General features: G+C 39.2%; 1 protein-coding gene across 1 annotated transcript; it reads left to right on the top strand.

Annotated features, from left to right (window-relative positions):
* The first annotated feature begins 700 nt into the window (after nucleotides 1-700).
* Nucleotides 701-26,947, top strand: Vcpip1 (valosin containing protein interacting protein 1). The gene is made up of 3 exons (XM_075971346.1): nucleotides 701-3,696; nucleotides 15,136-15,222; nucleotides 24,149-26,947. The coding sequence occupies exons 1-3, from the start codon at nucleotides 990-992 to the stop codon at nucleotides 25,018-25,020; spliced, it is 3,666 nt and encodes a 1,221-aa protein (XP_075827461.1). The 5' UTR covers nucleotides 701-989; the 3' UTR covers nucleotides 25,021-26,947.
* Nucleotides 26,948-27,593: the final 646 nt, after the last annotated feature.

Below are 27,593 nucleotides of genomic sequence, written 5' to 3'. Positions count from 1 at the left end.
CACCAGCCAGGACCTTTTTCTAGGATTAAAACCTTTGATTCCAGCCGGGCGGTGGTGGCGCACGCCTTTAATCCCAGCACTTGGGAGGCAGAGGCAGGCGGATCTCTGTGAGTTCGAGACCAGCCTGGTCTACAGAGCTAGTTCCAGGACAGGCTCCAAAGCCACAGAGAAACCCTGTCTCTAAAAAAAAAAAAACCAAAAAAAAAATAAATCCTTTGATTCCACTTCCTAGCCTGGCAAATCACTGGGATTCCCTACCCCCTCCCCCAACCCCTTCCAACCTCTTTACTCCCCACCCTTGTATCGATCGTGAACGTCAGACCCTCTACCACACAATTCTTTTTTACTCCTGTTTTCACCAAGCAAACTCCTTTCTGCCCAAGGGGAAAGTGCGGCGGGACGCCACACACAGCATCCTAGGAAATGTGAGCTGACTCTTACGCCTGGGCCAGAGGAGGAAAAAAATAAACTACAAAAGAGAACCAGTAAAAAATACAACTACCGACAAGCCCCGCGAGTCATCCTTTTCCTTTCTGTCCCCGCCTTCCGATGCTTGCCTTTTCCTCCTCCCCTCGTGCGCCCTGTCGCTTTGCATCATGGTACCTGAAGTTCGTTCTGGACGGAAGCGCCTGGCACTCCTTCGCGAGAGAGGAGCCGGAAGACTCTCGTTCCCAGAGGGCGGAGCGGAAGCGACGCCTGCGCAGTCTCAGTGAGGGCGTGTATGTCTGTGTCTGAGGGAGAGAGCGAGAGTGAGTGAGTGTGAGTGCGGGGTGGGGTGGTGGCCGTTACGTTCGGGGCAACGGCTAAGGCAGTGGAGAAGTGAGAAGAGAAACAACGTCCGGCGCTTCCGCCTTCGCCTAGGAGGAGGAGGAACTGGTAGGGAAGGGAAAGCCTTTGCCCTGGGCCTGGACTAGACCGCGTCGGGCCGGCGGAGGGCTGGCTATGTGCTTTTGAGGGTCGCTTGGGACGCCGAGCGAGAGCCGAGAGCGATGTCTCAGCCGCCGCCGCCGCCGCCGCTGCCGCCGCCGCCTCCTCCCCCCGAGGCTCCGCAGACTTCGTCGTCGCTGGCGGCGGCGGCTACTCCGGGGGGCCTTTCGAAACGAAGGGACCGGAGGATCCTTTCCGGGAGCTGCCCGGACCCCAAGTGCCAGGCGCGGCTCTTCTTCCCGGCCTCGGGCTCCGTCAGCATCGAGTGTACCGAGTGCGGGCAGCGGCACGAGCAGCACCAGCTGCTGGGAGTGGAGGAGGTGACCGACCCGGACGTGGTGCTGCACAATCTGCTGCGGAACGCACTGCTCGGGGTGACGGGGGCGCCCAAGAAGAACACGGAACTGGTAAAGGTGATGGGCCTCTCCAACTACCACTGCAAATTACTGTCGCCCATATTGGCACGCTATGGGATGGACAAACAAACAGGCCGGGCCAAGCTTCTTCGGGATATGAACCAGGGCGAACTGTTCGATTGCGCTTTACTGGGTGACCGTGCCTTCCTCATCGAGCCCGAGCACGTCAACACCGTGGGCTACGGCAAGGACCGCTCCGGGAGCCTCCTGTATTTACACGACACCCTCGAGGACATCAAACGGGCCAATAAAAGTCAGGAGTGCCTCATCCCCGTGCATGTGGATGGGGACGGACACTGCCTGGTGCACGCGGTGTCCCGGGCCCTCGTGGGCCGGGAGCTCTTCTGGCATGCCCTGAGGGAGAATCTCAAGCAGCACTTTCAGCAGCACCTGGCCCGCTATCAGGCCCTGTTTCATGACTTTATTGATGCGGCCGAGTGGGAGGACATCATCAACGAGTGTGACCCTCTGTTTGTGCCACCCGAAGGTGTCCCCTTAGGCCTGAGGAACATCCACATATTTGGCCTTGCTAACGTGTTACATCGCCCCATCATCCTCTTGGACTCGCTCAGTGGCATGAGAAGCTCTGGTGACTACTCAGCCACCTTTCTACCTGGGCTCATCCCGGCAGAGAAGTGCACGGGGAGAGATGGTCATCTGAACAAGCCAATCTGTATCGCGTGGAGTAGCTCTGGTCGAAACCATTATATTCCCTTGGTAGGCATAAAAGGGGCGGCCTTGCCCAAACTGCCCATGAATTTGCTGCCTAAAGCATGGGGTGTGCCTCAGGATCTTATTAAGAAGTACATCAAACTTGAGGAGGATGGTGGTTGTGTTATCGGAGGAGACAGAAGTTTGCAGGATAAGTACTTACTTCGGCTGGTTGCTGCTATGGAGGAGGTCTTCATGGACAAGCATGGCATCCATCCTAGTTTGGTTGCTGATGTACATCAGTATTTCTACAGAAGGACTGGGGTGATAGGAGTTCAGCCTGAGGAAGTTACAGCAGCTGCTAAAAAAGCAGTGATGGATAATCGCCTTCACAAGTGTTTGCTCTGTGGTGCCCTTTCTGAACTTCATGTTCCTCCTGAGTGGTTGGCTCCAGGAGGGAAACTGTACAACCTGGCAAAAAGTACTCACGGACAGCTGAGGCCTGACAAAAATTACAGCTTTCCCTTAAACAATTTGATTTGTTCATATGACCCAGTGAAAGATGTTCTGATACCAGACTATGGATTGAGTAATCTAACAGCTTGTAATTGGTGCCATGGCTCATCTGTGCGAAGAGTCAGAGGAGATGGCTCTCTTGTGTATTTGGATGGAGACAGAACTAATTCCAGGTCTACTGGTGGCAAATGTGGTTGTGGATTCAAACACTTCTGGGAAGGTAAAGAGTATGACAACCTCCCAGAGGCTTTTCCCATCACTTTGGAGTGGGGAGGAAGAGTGGTCAGAGAAACCGTTTATTGGTTCCAGTATGAAAGTGATCCAGCTTTGAATAGTAATGTTTATGATGTTGCAATGAAGCTTGTTACCAAGCACTTTCCAGGTGAATTTGGAAGTGAGATCCTAGTTCAGAAAGTTGTCCACACCATATTGCATCAGACTGCAAAAAAAAATCCTGACGATTACACTCCTGTAAATATAGACGGTGCTCATGCTCAGAGAGTTGGAGATGTGCAAGGACAAGAATTGGAGTCTCAGCTACCAACTAAGATTATTCTTACTGGACAGAAAGCAAAAACTTTGCACAAGGAAGAGTTAAACATGAGTAAAACTGAAAGAACTATTCAACAGAACATCACAGAACAAGCTTCTGCAATGCAGAAACGGAAAACAGATAAATTAAAACAAGAGCAAAAGGGGCAGCCCAGAACTGTTTCCCCAAGCACTGTTCGTGATGGCCCATCATCTGCACCTGCCACCCCCACTAAGGCTCCCTACTCACCTACAACTTCTAAGGAGAAGAAGATTCGAATAACAACCAATGATGGACGACAGTCCATGGTTACCCTTAAGTCTTCAACAACCTTTTTTGAACTTCAGGAAAGTATAGCCAGAGAGTTCAACATTCCTCCGTATTTACAGTGTATTCGATATGGCTTTCCCCCTAAAGAGTTACTGCCACCCCAGGCAGGCATGGAAAAGGAGCCAGTTCCCTTACAGCACGGTGACAGAATTACAATAGAGATCTTAAAAAGCAAAGCCGAAGGTGGTCAGCCCGCTGCAGCACACTCAGCCCACACTGTGAAACAAGAAGAGATTGCTGCTACTGGCAGACTGTCGTCCAAGGAACTTCAGGAGCAAGCTGACAAAGAAATGTATTCCTTGTGTCTTTTAGCAACGTTAATGGGTAAGAGCAATTGAGGTCTGGTGGTATATCATAGTTGTGAGTATAAAATACTGAGGTTTTCTTTTGTGGGGAGAAAAAACAGTGGTTACCATAAATACTTGATTCTATACTTTAGGAGAAAATTATTCTCTTTAATGTTTGGTATTATAAATATGATTATTGAGTGATTATTAGAAAAGCACAACTATAAAATGAAAGTAGTTCCTCAACTGTCAGCAGATTATTTATTTAGATATACCAATATTTAAATAACATTTATTTCAAAAATTGTTTAAAAAAAACAAATGTATCTAAAGACCTTTCTTTTTCTCCCAGTCTGAGCTCTTGGGCCTTTCTATTTTGATCCTTTTTCATTTATTTTTAATTTCATTTTCTTGCCTGTCATGTGATTTCAGGACTTCCTGTCTGATGAATTGCAGTTTCTGGTGTTTATAGTCCGCACTCCCACCCAATAGCCTATCGCCTCCATTTCCTTCGTCATGTTTTTCGTATGTGTACACAGGTTTTGTGTTTAATTTCATGGTTCAGTGACTGCCATAATTGCAGTGAATAGCTCATAAGAAATGAACAAAGATGGCAATGGGGTTAAAATTTCTTTTTAATAATTTAGCATAAATTAAAGAAAAATATATTATCAACTAAATATATAATTTCATCCTTTAGATGACTTGGGATACTGCTTCATGGTACATGTCTTTTTTCATTATTGCTTAACCTTTGTCTTTTAAGTTGGTGTTAGCATGCTTTCCACAAGTTTTGAAGTATGAAGTAAAATTTGAATGTTAGATGTTAGAAAGGCCTTAATTTTTGCTGAAACTAGAACTCTAGATAGAAAGGTGCTGGCTTTTGATTCTGTTTTCTCAGACTACTGAAAAGTATTGAGTTGGGCCTTGGCCTTCTATAATGAAGATTTGTTATTACTGGTTTATTAAGTTGGGAGCCTATTAGTTAATGGGAGATCTAAAAACTGTACAAATTTTCAAGTTGATATTGTTGATTTTAGTTTGGCAGGTGTAAAAACTGAAATGGAGAAAATGACCTAGGTATTTCCATATTTCTGAGATGCCGTGGTCTCTTAGATACTGCATGGAATGGAGGAGTGGCTGTATGTATGGAATCAGAAGACACAATTTGACTATTTTCCCTATTAATTACTAACTTAGTGATTTTGTGAAAATTATTAACTCCCCAACACTTCAGTTGCTTCTGTAGAAAATATCTCTTGTAGTTGGGTAAAATATTCTTAGAACTCTGAAAAAAAATAAATAGCATCTTTACAAAATGTATAAAATTAGGTATAAAATAACATTTTAAAACTGACAACTTCTCAAGTTAAAAACAGGATAGTAATGTCTTTCTTTTTCTTTCTTTCGGTTTTTTGAGATAGGGTTTCTCTGTGTATAGTCTTGGCTGTCCTGGAACTCACTCTGTAGAGCAGGCTGACCTTGAACTCAGAGATTCACCTGCCTCTGCCTCCCGAGTGCTGAAATTAAAGGTGTGCAACACTACTGTCCGACTGGTAATATATTTTATATTGAAAGTTATTAAAAATACCAGTTTATAATTTCTTTTAAAAAATCGATTTACGCTTCCTGCATCCAATTTTCTGAGAACTAGTTTAGAGTGTAATGAGTTTCCCAAGATACCACCTTCTCTTCTAATCCTGTCCCTCTTCTAATATTTATGTTGGTGTCCACAATGCATCTAATTTTTTTTAGACTTTGTTTATTATGTATAGTTTTCTATCTACATGTATGCCTGCAGGCCAGAAGAGGGCGCCAGATTACAAATGGTTGTGAGTCATCGTGTGAGTACTGGGAATTGAACTCAGGACCTTTGGAAGGACAGTCAGTGTTCTTAACCACTGAGCCATCTCTCCAGCCCCTGCATCTGATTTTTTTTATATGTATGTATTTATTGCCAACACAGAATTTAAGTATAAAGGTATATTTTACTAATTTGAGAAAATTGTGCTTTAAGCACTAACACTAGCCTGGCATGGGGGTGCACACCTCAAATCTAGCACTCCAAGTGTTTGGGAACTTAAGGCGTGAAGATCATGAGCTTGTCTTGAGCCTTGACTGCATAGCAGCACTGTCTGCAGTGATGACAACAGCAATAACTGAAGATCAGAACCCCAAACAAGCAAAGTACTATGACAGTGACAACCCCTGTCCAAATATTAGTCACCTCTCTCTGATTGTTTTAATTATGTAGAGAAGATAATGCTTTAAAAGTAATGTGTTTGTAAAAACATTAGTTTTGGAAGACCATACATAAAATACAGAATATTCAGCCACTTGATATTTAGATTGGCGATGCTAGAAAACAACAGGAGTTATTTAGAAAATTGCAAAAACAAAAAATTGGAAAACTACAGAGATTAGTTGCCTTTATATTTGTTTAGAACATAGCTTCTCAAGCTTTACAATACTTATTTATCTTTTCACTAATAGTTTTGAATATGTCCTGTAAAGGTTTGAGAGACTTGTTTACTATTCTAATTTATTTTTATATTCTATTCATTTTCCTTATAGCACCTATTACAAACTTAATGATATTATTTGTCTGTTTATTTGTACCTCCCTACACTGGATTTTAAGTCTACAGAGAGAGTATAACCTGTTTTAATGAATGTTATCACTGACACATTGTATGATACCAAGCAGATGCTTGCTGAGTGAATGAACAGAGATTGCTAGCTCATCAAAATGAATGTATGCTGTGAGCCTGAGACTATGTCAGAGGTACAACGACGAATGAGATACAGTTCCTTCCTGGAAGGGTTTATTTGGGTTTATGGTTTCAGAGAGATAAGAGTTCGTTATCAGCATGGCAGGGAAGCACGGCAACCTGCAGGCGTGGTATCTGAAACAATAAACTGAGATCTCACTCCTCCCCCTACCCCCCACCCACCACCTTGGAGACTGAGTTTCTCTGTAACAGCCTTGGCTGTCCTGAAACTTGCTTCTGTTCTCCAGGCTAGACTTGAACTCACAGAGATCCGCCTGCCTCTGCCTCCCAAGTGCTGGGATTAAAAGTGTGCACCACCACTGCTCCCTGGCTAAGATCATATCTTAAGATGGCAGCAGGAAGCAGAGAGCTATTGGGAATGGCTGGAGGAGACATTAAACTTCCAAACCCTTGCCTAGTGAAGTACTTTCTCCAGCAAGACCACACTTTTAAACCTCGGAACAGTACCACCAATTGGGAACAGTCAATTGCTAGAGACTGGGGACATTTCTTATTCATATCATCACAACTTGCCAGAAGGGTGTCTGCTGAGGGAATTGCCTGCATTTATAGCTTTCATTAAAACACGACCAGCCTTATTTTCTATCAATATAAAAATGATAAACCCCAAAGATAACCAATATAGCATTTAAAAAACTCTTATTTGAGATTATGCACATATATACACATATATCTCCAAATATCTCTATATAGATAGATATTTGGAGATTCGTGAAGTGTGCTGACTTTTAATAGCTAGGAACATGTGTTTTTCTTTTTTTTTTTTGAGGGTGGTTTTGTTTGTTTTTTAACTCATAGCTTCAGTTGGTTCCATTTATCATGGTGGGGAGGATGTGATGAGGCACAATTTATATCATGGAGGCCATGAGACAGAAAAGCACTGTTCTGAGTTTTTATTTGTTTTCGTGGTGCTAGGATTGAACCTGGGACCTTACCTTTTTTTGTTTTTAAGATCAATATTCATTAAATAAATTTTGTATGTATATCAACAAAATAATACATAGTCTACTCAGTATGGGCATTCATGAAACTAGTCACAGTTGCTTTAATCATATGATGGTAGTATAAAATACAACAGTATTTTTTTCTGTAATATTTCACATATATTTTTAATCCATTTTATTCAGACCACTGGAGTTTATTGAACTTAGTTTTTAACAGACTGCCGTCTTCGTATAATGTTTAAATCAACCCAATTATGACTTTGTACAATATGTTACTACAATTCCTTGTAGACCAAGTATTTGTATTTTGTTTTATGGTAGCTATGGTGGATATGGTCTACCATAAGAAATGGCTGATTTCTTTTTTCTTAGTATTAAATTTTATTTTCTGATTATCATAGCTTTATCAGGAGGTAAAGATAGGGGCTAGGTGAAAAACAAGATTTGTCTGTAGTTTACTTAAAATGTGATTTTATGTCAGTTTATTGCCAGCTTTTGAGAAAATAGAGAAGTTTGTTGGGTTTTATGACACTGCTTTTCTTCCTGAAAGGACTGTGACTTTTTCCTATATAGTTTTAAAATATAGGGCCTACTTGGATCAATCCACAGCACCCAAAAGCCTCATAACACTTTGTAATTTCTTTTTTATGTATTGGTGAATGTGGTACCGATAGTTGAATATAGGGCCTCATGTATGCTTAGGAAGCATGATATAAACCCGTCCTAATACCTCAGGAGTTTCCAAAATTACATGAGAACTCAGATTTTTTTTTTAGGTGACATTGGATTGCTTTATTATTATCTCTCTTTATATTTTTCTTCAAATGCTGGGTAAAAGTTTGAAATCTAGATCATGCTTATTCTTATTTTTTTTTTTTTTTTGATTTTTCGAGACAGGGTTTCTCCGAAGCTTTTGGTTCCTGTCCTGGAACTAGCTCTTGTAGACCAGGCTGGCCTCGAACTCACAGAGATCCGCCTGCCTCTGCCTCCCGAGTGCTGGGATTAAAGGCGTGCGCCACCACCGCCCGGCTGCTTATTCTTATTGTTATTCCTTATGTGCCATTGGATGGTTCTTATTTATATGTGGTACATTTGTAGTAAGAATGGTCATAATATGATGTTGATGCATATAGATAGGTCTTTACATATACAATACAGGAGATAACTTATGTAATTATGCTTTGAAGATTTAAGTTAATCACTTTCTGTGACTTAGCCATTTGATATATTTTACTTTTATTTTCTTTCAAAGAATTCTGATATCTATAAAATAAGATGTGGTAGTTCTTAACATTGTACTTCCCAGAAAAAAAAATACTAATTACATTCATACTCCTGTGTGTGCACATTCTTGTACATGATTGGGTTTGTGGTCCGTGGATATGCATTATAAATGCATCCTTTAACACTTAATGGTGACACTAAAAACTAGATTTACTTAAGGGACTGAGAAGTAAGTAGAATCAGGGATATGTTTCTTAGAAATAGTTTTGACTGGACTGGCAAGATGGCTCAGCAGGTAAAGGCACTTGCTGCCAAGCCTGAAGACTCGAGTTTGATCCTGAGCAACCGATAAAAGGAGAGAACTGAATCCTGAAGATAGTTCTCTGTGGGATTTGAGCCTTGCCCTCCAAATAAATACATGTAATTAAACAACAACAACAAAAACATAACCTTTAGAGACTGTTTTGAGTATTGATAAAAGCAAATGTTTAATGGAGGAGGAGCAGAAAGCTGGTAAATGAATGTCTTTAACAGTCTTTCTAATAGAAACTTCATTTTAGTTCAAACTTAGTTACTCAAAAGTTGTTTATTTAAGATCTAGGAATATAGTTCAGTTGATAAAATGCTTGTCTGGCATGCATGAAGCCCCAGCTGTGCATAAAACTAGCTATGCTGATACACACCTGGTTTGTAATCTCATTACTGAGTGGGTGGAGGTAAGAGGATCATCCACCTGGGTGACATAAGACCTCGTCTCTAAAACAGAAAATAAATAGCACTATTCATTTCACTATTTAGTTCACTAAATTTTAAATTTTTATTACATTTATTTTGTTTTCTTTTTTTTTTTTTTTGAATTTTCGAGACAGGGTTCCTGTCCTGGAACTAGCTCTTGTAGACCAGGCTGGCCTTGAACTCACAGAGATCCGCCTGCCTCAGCCTCCCGAGTGCTGGGATTAAAGGCGTGCGCCACTACCGCCCTGCCATTTATTTATTTTGTGCTTGTGCTGCTGGGTACACATGGGAAACAGTACAACCTGTGCGAGTTGATTCTCTCCTTCCATGTGGGTCCCAGGGATCAAACTCAGGTTGGCAGGCTTGTCAGCAAATGTATCTATCTATTAAGCCATCCTGCCAATTCAAGTTCAGAGTTTTAAGTATTTGAGTCTTTAAAATATATTTCATATGGGAGGTGGGTAGGTGGGTAGGTAGAACATTTGTTGTCTATGAGTCTAGTGCTGTGGTGGGTGGAGCCCCAAGGATTGTTTACCCTCTAGCTTCAGTGACAGAACCTATCTGAAGGGAACAAGGTAGAGAGTGGTAGAGCAGGACACTTGTGTGTCTGCACACATACACAACCCGGACATGCGTTCCATATGTGTGTGTGTATACACACATTATAATTATACACACACACAATTTCATATAGATGTTAAGAGTTTTTAGTTTGTTTTCAAGTTGCAAAGTAGAAACTTCAAATTGACTTTTACTTAATATATTTTAACTGATATAATAACAATGCATTTGTGTGGTAAGGTATGATAGTTCAGTACATCTGTTCACTGTGTAATGATCAAATCAGGGATATTGGCTTATTTATCACCTCAGGCACATAATTTCCTGGGTTGGAAACATTAAAATACTTGTCTGTTAGCTATTTTGAAATATACAGTTAGTTATTTTCAACCATAACTAGCATACTGTGCTGTAGAATATTGGGTTACTCCTTTTAAAACCTGGCGTTGTAGTGCACACCTACAATTACTGCACACTTGAGGTGAGGTAGGAGTATTACTGTCAGTTTGAGGCCAGACTAGGCTATATTTCTAAGTTAAACTGGGTCAAAAAACCTTTTTAAAAAAGTTAGTTCTTCTTGTACTGCAATATTATAACACAATCTAGCTATTTTATCTGAATCTCCCCCTTCTCAGCTTTTCTCCATCAGAAATATTTATAGTTAGAAAATTGGAACAATGATTTGACTTTTCGAAAACATATTCATTTGTGCACCTGTGTCCCTGTGGAGGTCAAAGGACGATTTGTGGGAGTCAGTTCTCTCCTACCATGTGGGTCCCAGGAACAAATGCAGCTTCTCGGACTTGGAAGTGTTCTAGCCACTTAATGCTATTATGCCAGCCTATGACAGCCTTTTAAACTTTCATCTCAACTCTGTCTTAGTCTTAGAAAAATATATATTCTTGGGACTGGAGAGATGGTTATGGTTAAGAGCACTGGCTTCCCTTCCGGAGGTCCTAGTTCAGTTCCCAGCACCCAATCCCATGCTAGCTCACAGCCATCTGTAATGGCATCTGATGCCCCCCTCTGTCATGCAGGCATAGATGCAAATAGAGTACTAATATACGTAAGTAAATAAATCTGAAGAAGAAAATAAATGTATATTCTTTTTTATTATTTATTTATTTTTAGAAACATATATTCTTAAAACAGATCTTTTTAACATAAATTTAAAAAATTAAAAATCACTTCTCAAATAGAAAAAAAAGCAATACAGTGAGAAGAAAATCATCCGGAATACTACTGCTATATGTGTCTTCTATTTAAAGAGGAGAACTGAAGCCTGGAGGAGGGGCTCCAGAAGAAGACCGCAGAAAGAGGTGATTGGTGCTGCATGCACTCTGCCATCTTCACACGCCATACATCAACTAGGAATATTTTACTGTTGTACCATGAAAAACAGCTAACTCTAAAGCTAGTTAGGAGACTATGACAGAAAAATGTGTTGATATAATGGAGACCTCACCATGAAACGCCTCTTAAGAGTGTGTCCTAATGAGATGGAGCCACTTTTTTTTCACAGAGTTTGACTTATTAGAGTATTGGATATAGGTAGTGCTGCTGGTAGTTACCTTTTACAGATCCGCTGCTCCCGGAGGACGCTTATTCTACTTCAGTCCTCCCCCTCCCCGAGTTGTTTTTAGGCATTGTTCCCTTTAAGGGAAAACCTCTTTTCCTTTTTTCTTAATGTTGTGTATTAGTGTTTTGCTTGCATATATGTCTGCACCATTTGTGTGCCTGGTACCCACAAAAGCCAGAAGAAGGTGTCAGATCCCCTGGAACTAGAAACAGCTGATTGTAAGCTGCCAGTTAGGTGTTGAGAATCAAACCCAGGTCCTGTAGAAGAGGAGCCAGTGCTCTTTACTGCCGTGCCATCTCTCCAACTGGAGGGCGGGAGAGGGAAAAACTTCATTTGTGATACCCATTCATTGTGTTTGTTCAACCAGTATTAAGAATGCAATCGTTCAGCCCTGTGCTAGGTCCTGGCAATAGAAAGTCTGATATGCCACTGACCTTTCCCTGAGTCTGAAAAAGAAAGAAAAAAAGTAAACTAAATTAGCAAGCTATGACAGTGACCTTGATATGTTGACATCAGAGTATTACCCAATCACTCAGATTGTATAGAGAAGTGGCACTTAAATAGAATTTTATACTTTTTGTGCTTATTTAATTTTGTCTTTGTGTGCACACATGCACATGCTCTACAGCACGTATGTGGAGGCCAGAGGACTGCTTGGGAGAACTGGTTCTCCTCCCACCATGTGGGTGAGGGATTGAACTCAGGTTGTCAGGCTTCAGTAAGTGTGCCTTTACAGATAAGCTATTATTGAATTTTAAATTACCTTTTAAGGAATATGTAACAATTATTGGCCTTTAGGAAACTGGAACAATTTGTGTTGCTTCATTAAAATCAAGGAAGAGGGAACTGAGTTGATGGTGAATGCCTATAATTCCAGCATTCAGGAGCTGGAAGAAGATAAAGGATGATTGGGAGTTCTAAGCTAGTCTCAGCTACATGGTGAGACCCTGTCTCAAAATAACAAAACAGTCAAGGTAAGGCATGATATGAGGTTGGTAGAGAAGGACCAACCAGTTCTTACTGTAGTGTAGAAAAGGAGGCCTTGGACTTTGACCTGTATTCTTTTCTCTTTTTTTTTCTTCCTCTATTTTTTCTTTTTTCTTTTTTAGACCTTCTCCTGTTGCTCACACCGGCCTTGGGATTCCTTGCATATCTGAGGATTACCTTTGGACTAGCTTCTCTTCAGTGTGTGAGATTTAGCACTGCATGAACAAGGGAGTTGGGGAGGACAAGGCTCAAGGGAAAACCAGTTGAGAAGGAGACAGTGGTCTAGGCAGGAGACAGACAATAGTGATATAGATGGAGATGATGCTGTGGAGAGCTGTATGAGGCTGTAAGATTTATTTATTATGTATATAATGTTCCTCCTGCATGTACACCTCCATGCCAGAAGAGGGCACCAGATCTCATTACAAAGGGTTATGAGCCATCATGTGGTTGCTGGGAATTGAACTCAGGACCTCTGGAAGAGTAGTCAGTGTGCTTAACCCCTGAGCCACCTCTCCAGCCCAATTTGTCTGTTTTCTATAGCCAGTTGATGCCATACCTATGCAGGACTGTGAATAGGGCCATCATGTTTGTCTTAACATGGTTTGATTTAATGGATCATGGATGTTTAATTTAAAGGATATGTATAAACTTTGGATTGGTATGCAGGATTCAGCCACGTATTAACTGTGTGATCTTGGGGTAGTCATGTAAGCATTGTTCTGAGCTTGTTTGCTTGTAAGTGAGGTAGAAAAAGCCTGGTTGTGATAGTAAAAGAAGCTGTGAAAGTGCATTCTCAGCTCAGAGAGAGGTGGATAATAGAGGCTTGGCTGGTGTTTAGACTTCGTTTAATTGAGGAGTGATGGCAGTATTTCTCTTACTGGGGAAAAATTAGTTCTGGGGAATAGAGAGTGGAAAAAACCTTACTCTTGATATATAAAATTATACACATATATACTACATAAACAATATAGCATAGCATACGTCTGTGCTATTCAAATGCCATGGGGAATGGGCTGATTAAGAAAATAATGTCTGAATAACCTTTATATGGAGATGATGAAAACAAATGCTTGGTCTGCTTAAATAAGACATAGTCTGGAATATGAACTGCTAAGAAATGTAACATTTTTCTCAGTGTAGTATATAGGTGCTCACTGTGGCAACTGTTCAGATTCTTCCCCCCCCAAACAAAACAAAACAGACCCCACAAGTAAACCAACCTCAAACTTTGCAACCCCATACTTGTTGACGTTTTCCAAATAAATTAATATCCTTGAGTAGTTTAGAAAACTGCGACCATTTAGGATAAGAATGACCATAATTAAGTGAAATATGATGAAGTTTGGTAAGCTTACCAGTGTAGCTTCTACTAGGAGTTATCAGTATTTTTGTGCTTGGGGGATTTGATATTTTAAATAAAAATTTTCTATATGTCTTCACTTAAGTAATTTTGGTAATAGTATTATATTCTTAGTAAATAAAGTATTTGTGTAACTGAATGTTCAGGTTAACTGAAGGTTCAAATGACAAAACAAGGCTTTTAAAAGTTTATGTTTAAAACTGGTTTACTGAAAATAACTTTAGCTGTTAGACAACTTCATTTCCTTCTTTATGGTGTGGGAAAGGATGGTAGACATGTGATTAATTAGTATCATCAGTGAGTTCATTGCAAAACTCAGTTTCCGCAGTGTAGTTTTCTAGTAGGAAAGACAAAAATTAACCCATTATTGCTATTGTTATTAAAGTGAACTAAGTCCCTTGATAATGATATCATGTGTTCCTTAACAGGTAGAAAATAAAGATATAAAGAAGCAGCACATAGGCATAACCATACTTCTATTCTTCTATTCTTTGATGCTTTCGAATATGAAAATCTTTTCCCCCATGCCTCTCCCCTTTTTTTGCTAGGAATTGAACTCTGAGCCTTGGACATGCTGAGTATGTGTTTCACCACACAGAAGTTGTTCTATTGTTCTCCGTTTTTTATTTGAAACCTTGATGTATTTTTTTGAAATAGTAGTTTGTTTATGAATGCTTTATAGTTTTTTGAAGATTTTTAGGGGTATATATATTTTTCCCTTAAATATATGTTTTCTAATTCAACATTAGAATAACAAAAGGCAATTACTTTTGTTCAATCTGCCTACTTATTTTTTTCTCTTGCTATTTCTTTTTCATTTTATTCACTTTTCACACACACACACAATACACACACACACTGTACAATTTTATATTTTAGTTAAAAATGAGTATCTTTTTATAATCTTTTCTGTTCCTGCCCAGAGTTTACAGGCAAGTCTCCCTTGAGATACTCTGAGACTTCAGATATATTTTGTTTAATATTCTTAGTATTGGTGCAGTTTTAAAGATACTTTTGTTAGCTTTTTTGTTTAAAAATTGAAGGAACTTACTAAAAATTTCGATTGTTATCATGTCTTGAGAAGTGACATGTGTTTAGGCTGTTCTGTGACAGCACTTGGCAATAGCTCCCACCATCACATCGTCCATTTGGTGTGCCATTGCATCATATCTGTGTTGTACTCAATCTGGATCTTGGCCTTGCAGTCTCTGTTCAAGGCTAATCTGTGTTAATACAGTCTTGGGTGGCACTCTGTTGTCTGTACTTATACTTTGTCTGTTTTTGTCTTTCAGGAGAAGACGTATGGTCTTATGCAAAGGGTCTTCCTCACATGTTCCAGCAGGGTGGTGTATTCTACAATATTATGAAGAAAACTATGGGTATAGTTAAATTGTGATTTTATCTTTGGATAATGATTCTATTTAAAGTATGTAAAATTAAGAATATTCAAATAGGAACCCAGAGAGATGCCTCAGTGGGTGAAGGCATATGCTGCCAAGCCTGACAGCCTTAGTTCCAATCCCTGGGACCCACATGATGGGAGAAAAGAGCCAACTCCATAGTTGTCCTCTGAGTTCCACATGCACACACATACGTAGACACAAAATAATATTTTAAAAGAACAATCAAAATACTAACACCTGGGTATAGTATTAAAAATAGTAACAGTAGGGCATAGTACCACAGGTCTGTAGTCCAAGTTGGGTGTTGATAATTGGGAAACTGCTCGAGCCCAGGAATTCCCAGCCAGTCTGCATGACATTATGAGACACCAACTTTTTATTTTTAAAGATTTATTTTAAATTATATGTGTATACGTATGTGCGTGTGCATATGAGTGCAGCTCTCTCAGACACCAAAGGAAGGTGTTAGGATCCCCTTGAGCTGTAGTGACGGGCTTTATTACTATTGTGTATATGGTTTGTGAGCGTGCGTGCATGCATGCGTGAGAGGGGGGGGGAGGGAGGGAGGAAGTACGTGAGTGTGGGTGTCACACGCCACAGCTTGTTTGTTTGTGGTCAGAGGATAACTTTCAGAAGTCAATTCTGTCTTTCCACGTTGGGCTCCAGGCATCACACTCAGGTGGTCAATCTTGTTTGGTAAGCACTTTTCATCTGCTGGGTCATCTTGCCAGCCCAGAGACAGGTTTATCGAGACATGTAATATACAGAGTAAAATTCACATTTCATGGGGATACAGGTACAAATTAAGTATTATAGACCCAGAATATGTGGAACCAGAAGCATTTCGGGTTTGGGAGAACTTAGGATTACTTTACATATACACAATGAGCTATTTTGTTAATAGAGCTCAAGTAAAAAATTTATTTATGTGACATACCTGCCTTAAACACATTGTCTGAAGATTATTTTATATAATGTCCTTAAGTCATTTTGTGCTTTGAAGTCAGTTTCACAGTGTGGAATCTTATACTTGTTGCATTATTTTATGCTGAAAAAAATGCTGAAAGTGCATTTAGGTTTTGGCACACTGTGGATTTTGGATTGTTGGATTAGAAGTGCTCAGAACCCGTGTATTCACTTTATACACTGTATATGGATTTTGAGAAACATGCAGTCATGTCTCCAGGGCTAGTTCCAGGACAGACTCCAAAGCTACATAGAGAAACCCTGTCTCGAAAAACAAAACGAAATACAAAAATATTTTCTGTCACTCCAGATTTTTAACCAACCCCCATTTTCTAGTCCCCACACACTGGCAACCATTGATTTGTTTTCTGAGTTTATTTACTTTCCCTTTTCATAGTGCTGCACTAGGGTGACTTTTTGTCTAACATAGGTGTTGGTGAACTCGCCGGAGGGACATGTGTCACTGTGAAGGTTTATTGACATGTAGCCGTACTCATGCCTACACACTACTTGTTCCTTTTGCAGTACAGTACTAGGGTTGAATAGTAACAGAAACCTTACGGTCCACTGTAATCAAAATATTTATCACACTGTCCTTTAGCGAGAAAAGCCTTTTTCTGTTTTGTTTTTAATTATATAAGGGATTTTTATTTTTGCATATGAAGGTCAAATGTCCATGATCTATGATCTGGTAATAGCCATCTTGTTAGCAAAGCCCTGAAGCAGTGTAGGGCATAACATAGCAAGAAACTGGCAGTGTATGTTTCCATTTCTGTTTTAGTGTATATTGGCAGGTATTAGTAGCTGATTTCGTTTGCATTACTACTGAATAATGTTTCATTAATTGGATATCACATTAAATAAATTAATAATTGGGTCTGGAGAGATGACTCAGCAGTTGATTAAGAGTACTTTTTTGTCAGGAGGTGGTGGCGCACGCCTTTAATCCCAGCACTCAGGAGGCAGAGGCAGGCGGATCTCTGAGTTCGAGGCCAGCCTGGTCTACAAGAGCTAGTGCCAGGACAGGAACCAAAGCTACAGAGAAACCTTGTCTCGAAAATCCAAAAAAAAAAAAAAAAAAAAAGAGTACTTTTTTGCTCTTGCCAGAGGTTCCATGTTCAGTTTCCAGGACACTTTGGGCAGCTCACAAGCCTCCGATGTCCTTTTTTGGCCTCCACAAACAGTCTTATACATGGAGTGTAAAGTCACAGACACATAAACAGAAATTGAAAAAAAGACCTCAACCAAAAGACATTGAACTGTTTTAGTTTTTAACTACTCTGAATCTAGTCCCTATAAACTTATCATTTATATACAAGTTTTTATTTTATTTATTTATTATTATTTATTTTATCCTATTTTATTTTTTGAGATGAGGTTTCTCTGTGTAGCCCTGGTTTTCCTGAACTCACTCTGTAGACCAGGCTGGCCTTGAACTCAGAGATCCACCTGCCTCTGCCTCTTCCAGTGCTGGTATTAAAGGTATGTGTCACTGCTCCTGGCTCCATGCAAATTTTTTCTCTTTGGTAAATACTTAACGGAATATAAAGTCATATGGTAAGTCTGTATTTGTCTTTATAAGACACTTCCATGACTGGGGAAATGACTCTGTTGGTGTAAAGTGCTTGCTACATAAGTTTGTGGCTCTGAGTCCAGATCCCCAGTACTCATGTAAAAATCAGGGCATGGTGCCATGTGCCTGTAGCTTTAGTAGAGACAGAAGTATTTCTGTTGCTGGCTGGTCAGCCAGTCTTGCCAAGTCAGCAAGCTGTGGAATCAGTGGAAAGAATCCTGTCTGGAAAAAATAAGGTGAGAATGAGAGGAAGATAGCAACATTGATCTCTGGCTTCTACACGAACACACATACGTGCACACATGCCCACATGAACATATACATATACTGCTCGACTCTCTCTCCCTCTCTCTCATATTGCTCTCTTTTTCTCTCTCTCATATTGCTCTCTCTCTCATATTGCTCTCTCTCTCATTGCTCTCTGTCTCTCTCTCATATTGCTCTCTCTCTCATATTGCTCTCTCTCTCTCTCTCTCTCTCTCTCTCTCTCTCTCATATTGCTCTCTCTCTCATATTGCTCTCTCATTGCTCTCTGTTTCTCTCTCTCTCATATTGCTCTCTCATATTGCTCTCTGTTTCTCTCTCTCTCATATTGCTCTCTCATATTGCTCTCTCTCTCTCATATTGCTCTCTCTCTCATATTGCTCTCTCTCTCTCTCTCATATTGCTCTCTCTCTCATATTGCTCTCTCTCTCTCTCTCATATTGCTCTCTCTCTCATATTGCTCTCTCTCTCTCATATTGCTCTCTCTCTCATATTGCTCTCTCTCTCTCATATTGCTCTCTCTCTCTCATATTGCTCTCTCTCTCATATTGCTCTCTCTCATATTGCTCTCTCTCTCATTGCTCTCTCTCTAATATTGCTCTCTCTCTCTCTCTCATATTGCTCTCTCTCATATTGCTCTCTCTCTCTCATATTGCTCTCTCTCTCATATTGCTCTCTCTCTCTCATATTGCTCTCTCTCTCATATTGCTCTCTCTCTCATATTGCTCTCTCTCTCTCTCATATTGCTCTCTCTCATATTGCTCTCTCTCATATTGCTCTCTCTCTCTCACTCATATTGCTCTCTCTCATTGCTCTCTGTCTCTCTCTCATTGCTCTCTGTCTCTCTCTCTCATATTGCTCTCTCTCTCTCTCTTTCTCTCTCTCTCTCTCTCTCTCTCTCTCATATTGCTCTCTCTCATATTTCTCTCTCTCTCTCTCTCTCTCTCTCTCTCTCTCTCTCATATTGCTCTCTTTCTCTCTCTCTCTCTCTCTCTCTCTCTCTCTCTCTCTCTCTCTCACTCACTCACTCTCACACACACTCAGCCACTCACTCACAGAAACTTCTACATCATTTTCCAAAGTGATTAGACATTTTTCATTTCTATTAGCACTGTGTGAAAATTCCACTTGTTTTAGATCTGTGTTGGCATTTGGTAGTGTCACTTTGTGTGTGTATGTGTGCCTGTGCTTGTGTGTATGTGCAGGTACACTTTTTGTTTGGGCATGTATTCACATGTGTATGCATGTGGAGGCCAGAGGGCAGCTACTTCAAATGTTGTTCTTTTTTTTGTTTGTTTTTTGTTTTTGTTTTGTTTTTTTGAGACAGGGTTTCTCTGTAGCTTTGGTGCCGGTCCTGGAACTAGCTTTTGTAGACCAGGCTGGCCTCGAACTCACAGAGATCAGCCTGCCTCTGCCTCCCGAGTGCTCAAATGTTGTTCTTAAAGAGCTGCTCACCTTGATTTTTGAGACCGTGACTTTCACTGTCCTAGGGTTCATCAAATAGGCTAGGCTCGCTGACCTGTGAGTTCCAACGATCCTCCTGTCTTTGCTGCCCTAACGCTGGGATTATATAAGTATACTACCATTCCTGTCCGTTTTACACGGGTTCTGAGGGCTTAGACTTGGGTTTTAATGCTTGATGGTAAGCACTACCAGTTTTTTTTTTTTAGTTGAAAATTTTATTATTTTAAATTAGGTGCATGTGTATGGCTCTGTGCGTGTGAATGCAGGTGCTGTAGGAGGTCAGAATCCTCCAGTCCTCTTAATTAGATGAACAGGCACCTAAAAAGGGTCTTGGGAACCAAACTCAGGTCCCCTGCAAGAGTCCTCATGGTTGACCACTGAGCCAGCTCTCCAGCTCCAGTTGTTTTTGGTTTTGTTTGTTTAAGACAGAGTCTCATTGTATAACCCTACCTGATTTGGAACTTGCTATGTAGACTTATGTTGGCCTGAAACTTAGAGATCTCCTGTCTCTGCCTCTCTTACACTGAGATGAAACTGTACCACTTGACCTAGTTCTTGTTCTTAAAAAAACAAAAATTTTTAATACATGGATAGCGCTAACCATAGTGATTTATTAAATTGTATTTCTACAATAAAGTGATGTTGATTACCTTTTGATGTATTTTTCTTTTTCCCACTCAATGTTAAATAAGTTTTATATTTTACTATTAAGTTTTATGTGTGTTTTAGGCACATGTCATTGATCAGATGACTGTTTAGCAAATATTTTCTTTTTTTTTTTTTTTTTGTTTTTCGAGACAGGGTTTCTCTGTGGCTTTGGAGCCTGTTCTGGAACTAGCTCTGTAGACCAGGCTGGTCTCGAACTCACAGAGATCCGCCTGCCTCTGCCTCCCGAGTGCTGGGATTAAAGGCGTGCGCCACCATCGCCCGGCGCAAATATTTTCTTATAGTCTGTAATTCATCTTTTCATTCTCTTGATATCTTTTGAAGATCTTTGATATCTTTTGAAGTTTTTCAATTTAGATAAAGTCCAGTTTAGTAATTTTTCCTTTTATGGTTCATGTTTTTTATGCTCAATTCAAGCTCATTAATACTGTATTCTTTGTCTTATAGATTTAGGTTTTTATATTTATTTTCAAATATATTTTGGGTATTACAAAATGTTGTAAGTAAGCCAGGTGGTGGTGACGCACACTTGTAATCCCAGTACTCAGGGAGGCAGAGGCAGGTGGATCTTTCTGAGTTCAAGACAGCCAGGACTGTTACACAGAGAACCATGTCTCAAAAAAAAAATGTTGTAAGTATAACAAGAAGCTAATTTTTGATAGGTTACAAAAGTATAAATCAAGGTTTATTTTTAGTTGTGGATGTTGCTCTTTTATTATTAAAAAACATACATTTTATCCATTAAATTATTTTGATACCTTTTCACTAATTAATGAGTTATATACTTGAAAGGATAAATTATATCATATGCAAACTATACCTAAATAAGTTTGCTCTTAAAGTCACTTGAAGCCAAGTGAGCTATAGTCAGCAACTACTCAAGTTGAGACACTCAGGAGATTACAAGTTCTAGACCTAGCTAGGAAACCTAGCAAGACCTTGTCTCAGAATTAAAAGGGTAGAGAATGTAACTTAATGGTAGAATAATTGCCTAGTATAAGACCCTGGGTTCAACTCTTAGTATTGCTAAATTACCCAAAACCAAACAAAAACTCAAGCAAATTTGCTGTATTCTAGAGTTTTTTTTCCCTTCTGTGTTTTGTCTCTCCTTTTGTTAGTGCCATGACTTGAGTATTGTATTTTATAGCGATCCTTAAAAATAAATCAATGTAAATATTCCCTGTTTCCCCTGAAAAAAAAAATTTAGGAGGGGGGGATTCTGGTTCCTTCCTTGTTAATGCATACAAACTTTAGGATCAGGTTGTTGATTTCAACAACAACAAAATCTGCCGGGATTATTTTGTTTAAATGTGATCTCATTCACTATATAGACAATTTAGAAACACTCAATGGCTTAACAGTACTCTTTTCCAATTTATGAAACTTGTTTCTCCATTTACTTTCATTCAAATTTTGTAGTTTTAGCATGCAGACCTTAGTTATTTTATTCTTGGATTTTAAAAAATCCTGTTATAAGAGATGCTTCTTAAAATTTCTGTTATTGTTTATTGCTAGTAACTAGAAATAAAGTTGGTTTTCATGTTAATACTGTACCCTGTGACCTTGCTAAGCTCATATATTCTTCTAGCTTTTTTCCCTCAGAATTATGTAGGTCAACATGTCTTTTGTAAATAAAAGATATTGCTCCCTTTTTTCTCAATTAATTTATTATTTTACATCCCAGGTACAGTTTCCCCTCCTTATTCTTCTCCTATTTTTTCCCCCAGTTCCCCTCAGCCACTCTTCTGTTTCTGTTCAGAAAGGGGCAGGCCTCCCATGGGTGCCTATCAAGTTGCGGTAAGGCTAAGTGTATCCCCTTAATTAAGGCTGGGCAGTGCAATCCAGTATGAGGATACAGTCCCAAGAACCAGCCAAGGGTTGCTCCTGCTTTCATTGGTAGGAGTCCCACAATAGACCAAGCTACACACTGTCACACGTATGTAGAGTCCCATTTAGGCTCTCTGGTTGTTGCTTCAGACTCTGAGCTCCTATGAGCCAGGTTAGTTGTTTCTGTGGGTTTTTGTGATGATCTTTCACCTGTAAGTCTTTTATTGCTTCTTCTTGCTTTAATGAAGTGGCTAAGATTTTTAGTTCAGTGTTGAATAGAAATGACAAAGAACATAATGCCTTCTTGAAGGGAAGCATTCAGTTGTTTTCATGGCTGTGTCTTATGTCCCTTCCATTCACCTTTTTGTGTGTGTGTGTGTGTGGTTTTGGTTTTTCGAGACAAGGTTTCACTGTGTAGCCCTTGCTGTCCTGGAACTCACTCTGTGTAGATCAGGTTGGCCTCAAATTCACAGAGATCCACCTGCTTCTGCCTTCCAAGTGCTGGGGTTAAAGGTGTGCACCACCATTGCCTGACTACTTTCCTTCTTTTTGCTGACTGCTCTGGCTAATGGTTGGCTTATCAGTTTTATTGGTCGTTTTCAAAGAAAAAAAAAACAACTATTGGATTCATAGGTTTTCTCTTCCCTTATGCTTGCTTTTTATACGAGATATGGAGGAGGATTTAAAGCTAATTCTTTTTATCATTCTAATTCCCTTGTGGGTTTTTTGTTGTTATTTAGTGGTGGATAGGTGCGTAAAATATAATCAATAGTGAAAGTGATAAATTTAATGTGAAGTGTCACAGCTTCCATTTTGAATGCCAGTTCTATACGTTCATTAAAATTTTTTGTTCTTATTTACAGGTTTTTATTAATAGTTTGTTTTTAAAGTTTTTCCTTCTAGTTTTCTAAGTAGAAGCTTGACTATAAAATTTCTTTGTTTTACAAACATTATTTAAAATTTTATTTATGTATGTGTGGACATGCATGTGTCATTGTGCATGTCTGACAAAGGACAACTTTGGGAGTTCATGCCCTCCTTCTACAGTGGAATCTAGGAATCAAACTCAGGTCATTAGACCTGTCTTGCAAGTGCTTTTATTTTTTGAGCTTTTTTTGAATCCTGAAATAATTTTCTTTTAAATATTTATTTACTTATTATGTATACAATATTCTTTCTGCCTGTATGCCTAAAGGCCAGAAGAGGGCACCAGATCTCATTATATATAGATGGTTGTGAGCCACCATGTGGTTGCTGGGAATTGAACTCAGGACCTTTGGAAGAGCAGGCAATGCTCTTAACCACTGAGCCATCTCTCCAGCCCTTGAAATAATTTTTAAAGTGTTAGGTATAGCATTGAGATTGGATAAGAATAATGTATTCTACAAATGGTGTTGAAACAGCAGGATGTGCACGTGTAGTCCACGTGAATGAAAGCGGGCAGTGGTGAAGCAGAGTCTGCAGGCCGTTCCCTCAGGCTAGCCTTACCATGCTTCTTCCACCTCCTGGGTACTGGGATTAAAGGCAGGAACACTATGTTAAAAAGAGAGAGAGCGAGAGAAAGAAAGCCACTTAGACCATATCTCTGACTTGAATATTTTCTTTTTTTGATTTGTATGGTTTGGCAAGGCCTAAAGATATGCATAGTGGCAGCTCTCAGCTCCTGAGCTATATAGCTCTGGCAACTTCAATTTTTTTCTCAGTTGACTATGCCAGAAGCATATCAAGAGAAATTTCTACCTGGATTTTTATTAATTGACTATTGAAATTACTATTTGTTTGAAATTATAATTTAAATTTTAGTAAATAAAATTATATTTTCTTACATTGTGGTTGGTTTTGTTGTTGTTTGTAATTCAGGTGTTTCTTTAAATTTCATTTCATAACTTTGCTGTAGGATAATGATTTCATGTATATATTCCCCATTTCTGGGAGAACTACTTTAAGTTCTTACTAATGTTCTTTTTTGTAGTAGGATAAGTTGTTTTCTAGCAAATCATTTTTGGAAAGCGGTTCATCTATTCATTGCTATCAGAAACTCACTATTTTGGCCATAAATGTCTTTGCTATGCTTTTACTAGTATTTATTGTAACTAAGATCTTAATATGTTAAATATCTTTCCCCCCCCCCTTTTTTTTTAGGCATGGCTGATGGCAAACATTGTACTTTTCCACATCTACCTGGCAAAACCTTTGTTTATAATGCTTCTGAAGATAGACTGGAGTTGTGTGTCGATACTGCAGGACATTTCCCCATTGGTCCTGATGTTGAAGATTTAGTTAAAGAGGCTGTAAGTCAGGTTCGAGCAGAGGCTACTACAAGAAGTAGGGAATCAAGCCCCTCACATGGGTTATTAAAACTAGGTAGTGGTGGAGTAGTGAAAAAGAAATCTGAGCAACTTCACAATGTAACCGCCTTTCAGGGAAAGGGGCATTCTCTAGGAACTGCATCTAGTAACCCGCACATTGATCCCAGAGCTAGGGAAACTCTGGCTGCAAGAAAGCATAATACAGGGACAGATTTTAGTAGTAGTTCCATTAAAACAGAGCCTCCTGTGTTCACAGCTGCTCCTAGTAACAGTGAGCTTATTAGAATAGCTCCTGGAGTAGTAACAATGAGAGACGGCAGGCAGCTTGATCCTGATGTGGTTGAGGCCCAGCGAAAAAAATTGCAGGAAATGGTTTCTTCTATTCAGGCTTCAATGGACAAGCACTTGCGGGATCAAAGCACAGAGCAGACACCATCTGATCTTTCTCAAAGAAAAGTAGAAGCTGTGAGTTCTTCTGTGAGGCCTGGGAGTCTTCAGACTGGCTTGCCTGAACCTTTTTCTTTAACTGATGGCACTGAGAATTCGAATACTGAAACAACTGATGGTCCTGTGGCAGATACACTGGGAGCAGCATTTGCCACAAGGTCAAAAGCACAAAAAGAAAATTCTATGGAGGAACCGGAAGAGATGGATAGTCAAGATGCTGAGACGTCTAACACAACTGAGCCAATGGATCACTCTTGATTTAATTAGAGGCTAATAAAGGCAGAATGTTTATTGTGAATATGTAATATTTGTTGGCTGGGCCACATAACTTGAGTAGTCATTAAAAATCTTGTACGTATATAATTCAAAGATTATATCTTGTTATTCAGTGCATGATAGCAAGTGTGTGATCGGCAATAGCTTTTACTATACTGCTGCCCAGGCTGGCTCTGAATTCTTGTAAATTAGTTTAGATCTATTGAAAGTTTCTTCGATATATGTGCTTCATTGGAAGTTCTTTGTCATTTTAATTCCATGAAAGTCTTAATTTTTAGACATGAAAATTCTCTTGCTAAATGTTTGGTTTCTGCAATGACCAGAATTGAAGAGGAAATGAGAGTTTGTACATGCTGTCGTCAAGGTGGCCATCCTACATGTCATGAAAATGTCGATTTCAAGTTTACCTGAACTAAATGTATCTTAAAATACATAAAACAGTTTATTAGAGTACTTAAAAGTTATAACATTTTAGAAACAGCTATTGTTGGCAAAAATATCTTGATGGTAGAGTATAATGATACAACATTTTCCTGATTTGAGCTAAGTTGGGAAGAACGATCTATCCTAGAATGATAAAGTCGGTGTGATTCAGTTAGTTGGTCTGAGCCAATGTGGCCAGTTGTGTGCTCTTGTTGATAATATGTTGCCATTATTTTTTTAATCTTGGCCTTGTCAAGTTCCACCTATTATTTTTTTAAATCTTGCATAAAAGAGAATTACAATTTGTTTTTAGAAAATTTAAAAATAATGGTAGAAGTAGTTAATTTCTAACTATGTCAGAGTCACAGAGAATTTTATCTTTATGAGTGGGTTACAGTGTTCTACAGTTTTGACACAGTGGTGTTTAAGCCTGTATATGCTAAATGTCTCTGAGCCCCTTTGAACCAAAAATGTTTCCTTTTCTTCTTAGATTTTCTATAAGATTTTCTTTTTGTTGGCTTCACTTGAGTTTGGATGCATAGTTTACTCCAACATACCATGAGCAACTGAGCATTTGCTTAAACATTGCATTCATGAGCTCTTCAGTGCCAGTTTCCTCGAAGCAGCTTTCATGCTATTCTTTAGAAGCAGAGTGTATACTCCTGAGATTGGAACTGCACTGTTGTATTCTGTTCCACAGGTCTGTATTTGTAAATGTATTCCAGTCCATCATCTTCCTTTGTTTACTGAAATTAAGTTGAATTTGAATGAATGAAAGACAAATGTGTGTTAATATAATCTCTTAGAGCATTCAAAGCCTGGCTGTCTCTGTTTGCACATGTAACAGATGCAGAACTGTTTGTAATTCTACAAAACTATATGTCAGAAAATATATTATCAGGTGTTTAAAAATCTCTACATGTTCATTTGAAAGGGATGTAAGTTGTACTTTAACTTTTTCTAGATAAGGGAGGTTTGGTATTTTTTTTTTCTGTGACAGTATCTTTAACTAAATCCAACTACTAATTACCCCACATGTTGAAAAAGGAAGGAATGGAGAATCTAGACATTTTACAAATATAGCTAAGGTTAAGATAATGTATAGCACACCACACCACATACACACACACCCTCTGGATTAGTATCATATCACATGCTTTGCAGTATTTTATCTCCATTCATCTATTTATCTCCATTTGTCTGTTTCTAAATTTACTTTCATACATCTTTATATCAAAGTATCAGGAAAATTTAGAACTTTTGTATTGTTTGCTAGTTTTGCATGAAGTGAAAGAGAGCTACCAAATTCTTAACAGTTAGCTGTGCTTTAAATCAACCCCCCCCTTCCCTCACCACTATCATTATTTTGGCTTATTAAGCCACTGACATACTCTTTAAAATTTTTTTTTCCGACATAAGTACATGAAAACTGTTAAATAAACAAAATATACTGCTTCAAATAAATTCTATAATCACTCTACTCCAACAGATGCTCTTCTCTGGCTTGGTATGTATAGTTAACAACTGGCAGGATCTCAGAACATTAGAGTATCAGAAACAAAATTTGTATTTTCATGGCATAGTCTCACTAGATGGCTCTGGCTGGCCTGGAGCTCACTATGAAGACCAGGCTGACCTTAAACTCAGAGATCTGCCTACCTCTGCCTTCCAAGTGCTGGGCATACACTACCATGCCGGGCTAGAAACAGATTTTATCTCCCTATTGAATACTTGAATTTAGTGTAAATTATGCACATGTGAACGTTAGAAGATGGCATAATCTCTGACAATACTTCATTGTCTCTAGTGACAGTAGTGGGATTTAGCATTAGAAACTTAACTGGGTATAAATAACAGTTTGGGTTCTCCCTTGATAAAAAGTAAACAAAAAACACGCTTGAGAATTCATCAGAATTCTTGAACATATTTTAAGTCATTTGAAATTTGAATGGGATAACTAGTTGTTTGGGGTAAGTTTTTGAGGGTTTGCTTTAAACATCATCCTTGTATCTAAGTGTAGATGACTGTTACTATTGTGATACCACTGTACTGCATCAGCAGAGCACAGAAGCTTGTAATCTCAAGTAAGTGTTTTTTTAGCCCTAGATGTGACATTATAACTGTAATTCAAA

Source organism: Microtus pennsylvanicus, chromosome 5, assembly GCF_037038515.1.
Source record: "Microtus pennsylvanicus isolate mMicPen1 chromosome 5, mMicPen1.hap1, whole genome shotgun sequence".
In the NCBI taxonomy this organism is placed as follows: domain Eukaryota; kingdom Metazoa; phylum Chordata; class Mammalia; order Rodentia; family Cricetidae; genus Microtus; species Microtus pennsylvanicus.
Note: the sequence above shows the minus strand (reverse complement) of the source record. Positions and strands in the feature narration are given on the sequence as shown.

What these genes read in the sequence shown, in the direction of transcription:
- Vcpip1 (XM_075971346.1), top strand. Translation starts at nt 990, where the DNA reads ATGTCTCAGCCGCCGCCGCCGCCGCCGCTGCCGCCGCCGCCTCCTCCC. An exon ending in TCTTTTAGCAACGTTAATGG is followed by an intron (nt 3,697 to 15,135) that starts GTAAGAGCAATT and finishes TTTGTCTTTCAG; the next exon opens with GAGAAGACGTATGGTCTTAT. An exon ending in TATTATGAAGAAAACTATGG is followed by an intron (nt 15,223 to 24,148) that starts GTATAGTTAAAT and finishes CTTTTTTTTTAG; the next exon opens with GCATGGCTGATGGCAAACAT.